Source organism: Lytechinus pictus, chromosome 15, assembly GCF_037042905.1.
Source record: "Lytechinus pictus isolate F3 Inbred chromosome 15, Lp3.0, whole genome shotgun sequence".
Taxonomy (NCBI): domain Eukaryota; kingdom Metazoa; phylum Echinodermata; class Echinoidea; order Temnopleuroida; family Toxopneustidae; genus Lytechinus; species Lytechinus pictus.
The window spans coordinates 11,164,030-11,175,206 of record NC_087259.1 but is presented as its reverse complement, the minus strand read 5'-3'; the positions used below and the strand labels follow the sequence as shown (position 1 = coordinate 11,175,206).

The window sequence follows — 11,177 nt, the reverse complement described above, 5'->3', positions numbered from 1 at the left end:
TGAAATGGTGAGTGGAAGAAATAGCAATTAGACCATGTGGATAATGGACGAACTGATGATAGACCAAATTATAGTAGACGAGTTGGTAATTAGACGAATTGGCATTCGACCAATTGGAAATAAACCCCTCTGGTCAAGCCCCTCCCCCATAAACGAAAAAGAAAACAAAAGATATAGAGAACACAATAAGCAGATTTGGAGGATTGTTACATGGGCTCTAGCAGAACATCGTGTCTTTATTAAAGATCAAGCATAACAAAAACCAGGCCCGGCAACCTATCAGGTTGGCCGGCAGGTTAAATTTACATTATTACATAATACATAAATCAGAGTACATTATACATTACGATCATAATACATTATTATTACTGTTTGACACAGTAACATAACGATTATAACATTATATACTGTAAGCCAATTTTTTGCACCTTGTAAGACAATGTACACAAGAATCCTTCCAAATTAAGAGACACACGTATAGCAGAGATTTCATCTTCTAAAAATGAAGGTGACGTATAAAAGAGAACCTTTTATGTTTATAGTGTACAGTAACAGGCGTTGTCAAAAGCCTAAAATATTAACATATTAAAATGCAGAATTCATGTGCAGAAATCATTGCAATATGGTCCACTCTTTTATCATTTTATTTCATATATTTATTTTTTCACTACCATGTTCAGCATTTAATGACACATTTTTCATGATATCAAGTTTCAAGTTTGGTTTATTCCATTTCGACTTTACTACCTCAATTACGCAATATTCATGATGACATCCCTCACATCCCATATCAATTGGCATAATATAATTTAATTTACATTTTTATAAAAACAAGTGTTTTTAACGGTCACATGACAATACGCTTGCGAATTTTTTTCATTTTTTATCACTCCAGAAAAGAAATAGGAACAACCATCCAACATGTCGACTGGCGATGATATCAAAATGACAGAGGAAGAAGCCTTCTCATACCTTCAGGACAATCTCCACATGACGTCAGCGAAGCAGGGGCGTCAGGCTAACCGGGAATCTTTCTTGAACGAGATCGTAGTGGCAATCTACCGCCATCTTCCCTGGCACACCGTCAAGAATCTGAACACCCCACAGGAGAAGAGGCACCTACCAACCTTGGAAGAAATCAAAGAAGACATGTACGAAGGTACCGGAGGCCTCTGCTACACACTCAACGTATTCTGCAGGATGTTGCTTCAAGCGTTGGGTTTTGAAGTGGCTTACGTACCCAGTGACGTCCGAGGGTACAAGGATGTCCACATCCTACTCATGGTGCGTCACCTGACAGCCGAAGGAAGCAGTCACATGGTGGACGTTGGATCATCGAGTCCACTCTTTCGCGCCATTTCTTTCGACTTCGAGGGGGAGACGTCGCCCGTATACCAGGATTCCTTCCTGCGCTACCGGTTCGTCCGCCAAGGAGATTCGGTTGTCCAGGAACATGCTACCTCCAGCGACCCGCATGCGGCTGCAGAGTTTGACGGGACAACCTCTGAATGGTTTACATACCTGACCATCCACTACAAGAGATACGTCGGGATAGACTTCTTCAAAGACACCACAAGGGCATTCTATACAGTGGTCAATCCGGACGTTCCGTTCTTGACCAGCCTGCGATGTCTGGCATTTCCTGACAATCGATTCATCTGCATCAAAGACACCACCCTACTAAAAGAGAATGAAGATGGGCGAGTGGAGAAGTCTTATTTTCGATCACGTGATGAGATTTTGTCGGCCTTTCAGCTTTATTTTCCTCAATTTCCAAGAAGTATGATTCTTACTGCAATGAATGACGAACATGTGTCATTTGATTTTAATAAGCAAAAATGTGATTAAGAGAGTATGCTAAATAGACAACGAAACAATTTCATACATGTCTATGGCTGGTGGTTGTTAATATCTTACATTAATTTAATACGTCTAGAAAGAGTCGGGTGAAATAAGCGAAAAGTGTAATTGCAGCAATCAATCAGGAATATTTAAATTTCAATCACAATCAGTAGTTTGGTTCACTTATTAGAATGTGCTGTTGACATTTTTAAAATATTTTTGCAAAACCTACGTATACTTTCACTAACGTTACATTTGCAAAGTTTAATGTCATTATAACACTATAGGCCTGTTAGATCAAACACCGTACAATTTATTAAATTCCATAGGAGTTAGAGGAAATGATCAAAGTTAACAGGATACATAGTGTATAATCCCGTTTTGTGTTTTATTATATCTGAAAATGAGCCGATCAGTGGGTTAATTCAAATATTTTAATAACATCGTATACATACGTCCCCATTTTGGCGGTAAAGGATAACATGGGTCCACACAAAAGTATGAGCGTGGGTGTGTGTTAGTGCGTGGCGTGGCTCTCAATATCTTTCCTTCTCTAAGTTTGTAAAAGGGAAAGGAAATCACTTGAAAACAAATTATCAAAATAAGGTAGAGTGTGCTTGTATAGCCACAGTTCTACTAAGTCCTTTCTAAGTTTTAATAAAATGACCTGAAAACAAAGAGATTTTGAAACAGATTTGTTATGTTCGCATTGTATATCAGCTTTAGAAAATAGTCCCATTGACTTTTAATCGATAAGTAATCTTTAAGATTTTGTTGCTTGCTTTTCATAGTATTCTTGGATCAGCACCACAATACAGTCTTTGATTTATCAATTACTACAGACCAAGCAGGTCTTTGCGCTCATCAACTTCTGGCTTCCTTGTTATCCCAAAAGTTTAAAAAAACTTGGGGGAAAGATCATTTGCTTTTGCATGCCCCACTTTGTGGAATAGCCTTCCTGAAGACATAAAAAAATGTACCTCTATCGAAACTTTCAAAAATCTTCTAAAAACTTTTTTATTTGACTCTTAGCTTTTTATGCGCCTTGAACACTCATACAGATTGGATCTGGCGCTTTATAAGCCAAATTATTATTATTATTATCATTATTAAAAACCCTGTATAGGGCCCTATATATCTGCTTCTGCATGATCAACCTAAACGAGGATTGAGATATACGTTGTATATATTCTTAATTGATCAATATAAAGAGAAGACAAAAAAGAAAAGACATAAAAAAGAAGAAATAGGATGAAATAAAAGGGGAAAATGACTAGGTCCTGCAACTAGATAAGATTCATGTTTTACATTAAAAAAATAACATTTCAATCTTGGTAATCTTGACCCGCAAAATATCATGGCGTTGCCCAATAAATCATATGTCCGTAGGTAGCCCAACTTATAATTGTCCTGTTTTGTGGTAACTAATGTTTGGCTTTACAACTATCTATCTAACCCTTGGATGCCTTGTCAAGTCAAGTATCATTTTCTAATTTGAAATTCAATCTTTCATCTTTGTTAAGTTCCCTATTTTGAATCAACGTTTGTTTAAGTTGATCATTTGAATGTTAATAATATTCGTCGTTTCAAGCATTTATTTAATTCTTTAAAGAGGGGAGCTTATTCTTTACATGAAAATAACGCTCTTACATGTTAAAGTTTTGAATTGAATATCCTTTCTCTTATCTTCGTACAAATATTGTATACAAAAGCAATGTAATTTATACTTGTACTGAAGTTAGCATTCTCATACTCCGTCAGAGTCAACATGGTCAATAAAAATGCTTCAAAAAATTTCCACAAAGTTTTCAGTCTCTCATTGACTCCGTCCAGTGGTGTATCGAGCCAAAATATTTGAGGGGACCAGATATGGCGTATCGGGTAAAATTTGTTAAAAGGTAGGAGCGAGCGAAACGAGAGAACAAAATTTCGACATTTTGTTTTGACAAAAGTCTAATTTCCTGATAGATTTTGACGTAACATTCAGCATATGTTATTTTACCGTTCTCTCATTCCTTTTCTCTTTTTTTCTTGGTCGTGAACAATTTAGGGGTCCATGGGCCCCTCAAAGCCATATGTTCGCCAGTGACACCGTCCCATTTTCCCTCAGTCTTCTGGATGATGGCTCGTGTATTTAACATGATCAAAATAATGCTACGTCTCACCATGGACCTATTACATTTTGTAATAAGTCCATGGTCTCACCAACGAAAACGACTCCACGCCGATCGATTGCTGGTGTCATTAGAAATAACATAATACCGTAATAGATTAATTATGATCGGTCTGGGGTCCGTTGCAGAAAGAGTTGCGTTTAAACGCAAGTAAAAAAATCAATCGCAAGTCCCAAATGCGCGCTGTTGATTGGTTGAAAATCAAGTTGCGCATGATTTTTAGAGTTGCGATTGATTGCAACTCTTTCTGCAACGGGACCCTGGGGTCGGTTTCGCAGGTGTGACTGACGTAAAAGTTCCAATCAACCTCTCTTTCTTTCTCTCTCTCTCCCTCCTTCGTTGTCATTTCAACTCCAACTCCCCTTCCTCTCCTCCTCCTTCTCCCCTCCTCTCTCACTTGTTTCCAATCCTCCTCCTTCCTGCATCTTCCCCAAATCACCCCTCCCTCTCTTCCTCCCTCCTCCCCGTCGATTTCTTTCCAATCTGCGATAATGGAGGAGCTCTTTTGAAGTTTATCTATCGAGAGTAATGCAATTCAAGCGGCATCTTTATGTAACTCTTTACCCATCGTAATGAAATCATCAAAGCTCCTATTGCGGTGCATTACGCTCAGTCCACCGGCAGGTGTTTTACCCTATCGCATTGATCGATGTCGCGGGGACTCGAGGCGGACCGGCCTTGGAGGGAACCGTTCTCATGATGCTCCTCGTCGTATTCGTATACCGCATTTCTTTGCTGCTTTTTGTGGCGTTTTCTTATATCAATATTCATTTAAGTAATACGAAGATTATTGAATAAAATAATACAGACCTCAAGCAGGAAATTAGAGAAGTTTCATCTAAAACATCACTTTTGGAAAATAAAGGAACTTTCTCTAGATTGTAAACTGTATCATTATGTTTGCATTAGTGTAAAAACTTCCAGGATTAATAATAGTGCAGTTGATATTCCTTGTCACAAAATAACTTGAAAACATAAAGTATAAACAAAATCTCTGTAGAAATAAGGTTTTTAACATTTCCTTTTAATTCATACATACAATCTTTCTTTTTATTTTTTAAAACTAATATAACCACTAATTCGATTAATATGCAATTTGTCGTGAAAGACGAACCAAGACAGGTAAAGTGAAAATATGAAGCCTTTTTTTACCATTATGCCATAATTATGGCCGCATTTTGAAATATCGCATTAATTTCGTTCCCGTGTTAGGGTCCGTTTTTATTGTACTATTTTTCTTATTCATTTTTACAGCTTTGTTTGAAGCAATTCTGGACGTTTTTTTTTGCATACACAGGTATTTTTACACATTTTTGTACCACAAATGACAAAAAAATCATTCCAATTTTTTTTTCTCTCATTTTATTTCACACCAACGCACATGTATTACATTATTCACATAAAAATATGTTCTATTCATTGACGGTTTCGGTTAAAAAATATTTTCTCACTTTCTAAAACGAAGGCCTTACGAAAATATATCGACATTATGTAAAAATAGTAAATTTGAAGAAATATATTCTAATTCTAATAGGCCTAAACTTTAACGATGATAATGGCAATGATGATGAAGAGCAGATTATGCTGTGGATAGTACGTGTAATGATAACAATGCTATAATAAGAATATCATTGATAAAATGAACATAATGGATATTCCTTTAGATACAAGAAAAAATACAAATTAGACCAAATAGACTTATTCTAAGACCATTACTTCTTCTGCTTAGTAGTAGTATTAGTATTGTTCGTGTTATTATTATCATTATTCTTCTTATTATAATCATAATTATCATCTTAATGTCATCCTACCGCTGCCACTAGTCAAGCTAGTCTATAAAACATTGGGATAAATCATATTTTCACCTGAAAAAAAAGTAAATACACTATATAAAACATAGAAGCATATGCCTAAAAGAAAAAAAAAGAATAATCACTGACCACCCTAGTAGTAACGAACTGAAAGTTATGTGTTACTTCACCGCATAGAGTCCTGAAACCTGAACAAAAATTACATTCCAAACTATATTCACATGCATCATCCCAATTACACTGGATATTATGCTCAGTTCGATTTGTCATTTAAAATGAAGATAATTGCAGTTTGGTGTTGAAGGAAACTGAAACTTCATAAAGGTGTGTAACACGGATACACACCTTAAAGAGGAATGTGATAAAAGCAAGTAATTTATACACAAAATTGTTCTATTGCTATTAAGTCAGTGACTTACAGTGACTGAGATGAATTGTAATAAATACGGACAACTTTTTTTCACATCACCATCGCCTCTTTGTAGATTCATAAAATTGATCTCATGATAACTTGGATAATTGGTTAAAAACGTCCTATTTCTCAAGATAAACATCATTATTGAGGATTTGTATAAGGAAACGCTTTACAGTGACAAAGTGATGTAATCACTATCTACTGCACAATGAAGCACCACTTTTCGATTCGCTCATCAAGGTTACCCTGTATTGAAACAGACGCCAGGCGGGCGCCTCGGCGGGTTGATTTCTTACCTTTGCCTTATCGCCAACAAAACATGCGCACCCTGCAAACATTCATAAGTTTAAAAGAAAAGTAATCACCTTATCCATAGACCGAGAAAATTGCTCTTTATTTTTGTTCTTGAATCTAATCCAATCTCATTTTAAGCCCGATGACTCGCTGATATTTGGGGAAATAAATCGAACTGTCTTGGTCGCATTGCCTCGGTTATTTGTAGTGATTGAAGCCGATTGCGAGATTTTTCCACGCCGTTGCTCAATTCCCACCTGTCCGCCATTTTGCCCATCTTGATTAGTTCCTTCCGGGAGGGAAGCGCCATCATTCGGCGTAAGAAATCATAATTGATATTCATAACTGGTAGATAACGGCGCGAGCTGAGTCAGGCGGGCTCTGACGACGGGTTGCGTGTTAGTGCGCGCGCGTCACAGCACGACGGAGGCAGGCGGAGAAATCGATCGCCTGCACGGCCCACCATTGTCCGGCCCAGATATACGTAAGACTCCTATTTCTTACTCTTTCTCTTCCAAACTCTTGGAAGGGTTAAAAATTTGTTTTCCTGTTCTTTCTTCGGGCCTTGTGAGTTGGGTGAAACACGACAAACGCAACGTGAGAGCTGTTATCATGTTCACAGAGACAGCAATAGTATGAAGTATCGATCTCGGAGCCGGAGAAAAAAATGCTCCCAGAGAAAAAGAAAGGAAAAAAGTTCAAGTAGAAATAGAAGGATACTTTGGCATTGCTTTCAATCATAATGCCGGATATTTACACTGCATTTGACAGCTGATGACTATGATATGATACACAATAACTAGAAAGAGAGAACACTTACCAAGGCCGGGTGTTAGTTGTCAAAGAAAACAATACACACCCAGGGGTTAGGGGAAACAGAACCCTCGAAATTGATTAATTTGTGTTCTCCACAATATGATAGGCGTGAAACTGTAGTTTTGAAACATTGGGAGAAAGAATGGCGTTTGGAAAAAAGAATGGAAAGTACAGTTGAAAAATCAACAAAGCTCTAAGAAGGAGGTGGAGAAAACTAGTCGAGCAGATGGTGGTTGGACTATTGTGAGTTACAACAAATTCGATTGCTTTACACGATAATAGAGCAGGTATTTTACACGCAGTACAATGGCGTAGTATAGTTCTTTGACATAAAGGTGCGATTTGGTGTGCTCGGTTTAAACACTCAGCTTTTCTGCATTTCAAATTTTGAGTCAACGCGAATTATACTTCTGGGGCAAGTGAGATCTTATAGAATATACTTTTAAGACAAAATATACACCGTATCGATAATTGATTTGATATCAGTATATTCAAACAAAATTACTAAAAGCAAAAGTTTTATTGCGTTATCGGACCACTTTTGAAATGCCCGATCAAAATACCAACCTATAAGATCATAAATCAATATCATCTATCATTTCTACAATTTAGATACCCATTTATTGATTCGTAATTTATAATCTAAGATCAATATTAAAATTTTAAAAATAGAGTGCATCTTTGATTTGGTTCGAAACTAATTCCATCTCTCTACAAATTTCGCCTTATTGTTTCTTAACATTAACAGAGTTCGGTATTACTAGCTAAAATCAAATAATGCAATGTAAAATGTGTGATACTCTGTAAGTTTCTGAATTCATGAATTATATTAACAAATCAATCTACTCACAATTCCATCAGCATCACAGGTGCGTCACAGAGTAGGGGTGGGTGCTTGAAAGTGTGCGCGCGTGAGGGAATATGTAATGACGTGGTTCTGGGAACCTTTTCTTACATTTTACCTATCGATCGAGGACGTCCCCGGTTGAGACAAACATGTTAATCCTCATTTCAAGCCGTTTCATAGTTACCATGATTACAGCAAAACTCATGATTTGTAAAATGATCCCGCGCGGCCAAATAAACTCAAGTTGATTTTGTAGGGTGTAGGAGTCGTCCCTGATTTGATAGCAGACTATGCTCACGTTATGTCCGAAAAATTAATGTGTCCGGTAAGTGGATTGAATTCAAGCTGTTGAGAGTATGAGACCACACGTCCCCAAGTTGGCAATTAATGTGAGTCCCCGCTTGCCAAATTAAAGACATTTTCTGCGTGCGTGTGTTTTAAATAATATAGAAAGATAACAGACATGACAGAGGGTTAGAGAGAGAGAGAGAAAGAGAGTTAAAGATGGAAACAAGTTGAAAATGGAACCAAAGAGAGGTAGAAAGAAAGTGTGTGGGGTGTGTGTGTATGTGTGTGAGAGAGAGAGATACACAGGGGATATAGAAACAGAGAGGAAGACAAAAGAGATCGGAAAAGGCAAAGATCATTATAGGGAGAGGGATAAGAACACGGATGGGGGGAGAGAGAGTGAGAGTGAGGTCAATGGATTTGAAAACGCAACAACAAGCTACTTTGGCATTCTGCTCCTATTTTCCGGCTACCATAATTACTATATGATCTTCATACATATCCAATTAAACCGTGATGGATCTAAGTGAATCTCGATTTAACACCATTTAATATCAACCATAAATTACACAAATAATTCTTTCCTTTCTTCAGTCGCATCTAAATCTCCCCTCGGGGTGTCATCAAGGGATTATGTCAAATTTTGAGTAAATGGCTCGGTCGTTATTTGACTGTAGATGAATCGTTTACGGGCGGTATTAATAGGGAATTCCATTATCATGAGTATTTCTTACACCATACGGGCGCTCATGAATAGTCATAACGATCTGCCTGCTGTGTGATTTGAAGAGGAATTGGTGTCCGTTGCATCTTTTGTTTCACATTAAGATCAAATAATTGCCTCCTTCTGTCTGTATAAGAAGACAATGGACCGTTTTGATACGATATATATATATTTGTTTGTTTTTTCGTTATTCAATGATTATCCCTATGCAGATATGGAAAATGTTAAGTGATTATAATCAACAGCCGATATTGATGTTGACGATGATGGTGATGAAAAGTATAACAGCAATGAGGATCATCAATGTTGTCATTTAATGTAGTTTGTTGTTATCGCTGATGGTATTGATACCGAGATTGTTGATTACGATGGTGGTTATGACGATGTTAACAATGAAGATGATGTTAAAAATTATAAAGATGGTTATGATGATGTTGATCATGACAATGTTGATGATGTTGTTATGAAAACTTCGATGACGACGATGATGAACATGATTATGATAATGGTAATGAGGGGGGTGATGGACTTTATTATTGCTGGTATTATTATTATTATTATTATTATTATTGTTATTATTACCATAATATAAATGATGGCGTATCCGTGGTAAGTGCTGATGGCGAATATTTACGATGACGGTGATTTCACTGATGGACAAGACACTGATAATATTGTCAAGGTCAATGATGATAAAGACATCGATGACAATGACCTATCAAGCTGCAAAGTCGCTCATGAGGCGATTCTCTTTATGGAAAACCTAGCACCAAGAAATGAGGTCTTACAATATAGGGAAAGTCTGGTCGACATTGTGACTAAGATTGAGGTTAAAAAACTAATTCAAATTCAAGTTCAATTTGATTTATTTTCATTTTAACTATTCAACTGAACCTAATTCAACATCATAATATACACATCGTATTATGACAACCATAGAGAGTAATATTTTGAATATGCTATGCTATGTATACATTCCCACAGAATATGTTTTAAAAAATGATTGAATGTTAACGCCAAAAATTGTATTGAATTTACATCAAGAGTGGTCATGGTGACACGATGAAATTGTAATTTCAATACTATAGTAACATACAAACAACATTTTACAGAATTTGAATGATGTCATTAAAACTAACACTGTTAAGATGGTAACGTCGGTCACAAACTAGGGAAAAACAGATTATCATCGACCATTTTTTCCATTGAAAACATTTTTGTTTACATTGCGACCCCCTCGAATGTACGAGCTTGTTATCCCATTTATTTGTTCTGACAATTTATTTTCTTGTTTATTCATTAATTTACCCTTAATATTTTAACGTCATGCATTTCAACAGATTTGCATACTAGTAATTGATTTCATGAACAATTTCATTAACCCTAACTAGTTAAATGAGTACCACAAAAATGTCAATCTTAATCAAAACAATGCTTTATTCAATACCCAACAAATAGACATGCGAGAGAAAAGGACGCCGAAAACGATTTATGAATTATAGTTTAATTTTCGAAGGGATATTTTTCATGCCTAGTCTCGTCTGTTAAAACGTTCAGAACGCCTCCTATCACGTCACGCCCGTAATTACTTCGACATTTGATCCTACTGATGCTTTATGCTCAATAATTCAAACAAGTCTTAAGAGAAGGAGAGAGAGTGAGGGGGTCGTCCCGCGGGAAACTTCGGTAAAGAGCGGGAAAGGAGTAGGCCTACCATCTACGCAGTTCTCAAACTGGCGTCCCAACCATGCAGTACACATACATCGCATTCGGAACATAAGCAGGCAAGAGAGATGTGAAATGTTTTTATACACCTTAAACAAAATAAGTTGAGCGAAAATCTTCCACGAGACACGTCATCAGAGTGCGGGAACGAAGACACATCCACGCAGTACACACACACATCGGCTTCACAATCTAAGTGAGATGTGGAAATGTTAGACACACTGCATAAAAACTTTGGATT

General features: G+C 36.8%; 1 protein-coding gene across 1 annotated transcript in view; it reads left to right on the top strand.

Moving 5' to 3' along the window:
• Positions 1 to 921: 921 nt before the first annotated feature.
• Positions 922 to 11,177, top strand: part of LOC129277265 (uncharacterized) — a 79,018-nt gene continuing 68,762 nt past the window's right edge. The window contains exon 1 of the mRNA XM_064109991.1: positions 922 to 1,700. Coding sequence (XP_063966061.1) covers positions 922 to 1,700 — 779 coding nt within the window. The remainder of the gene's footprint in view (positions 1,701 to 11,177) is intronic.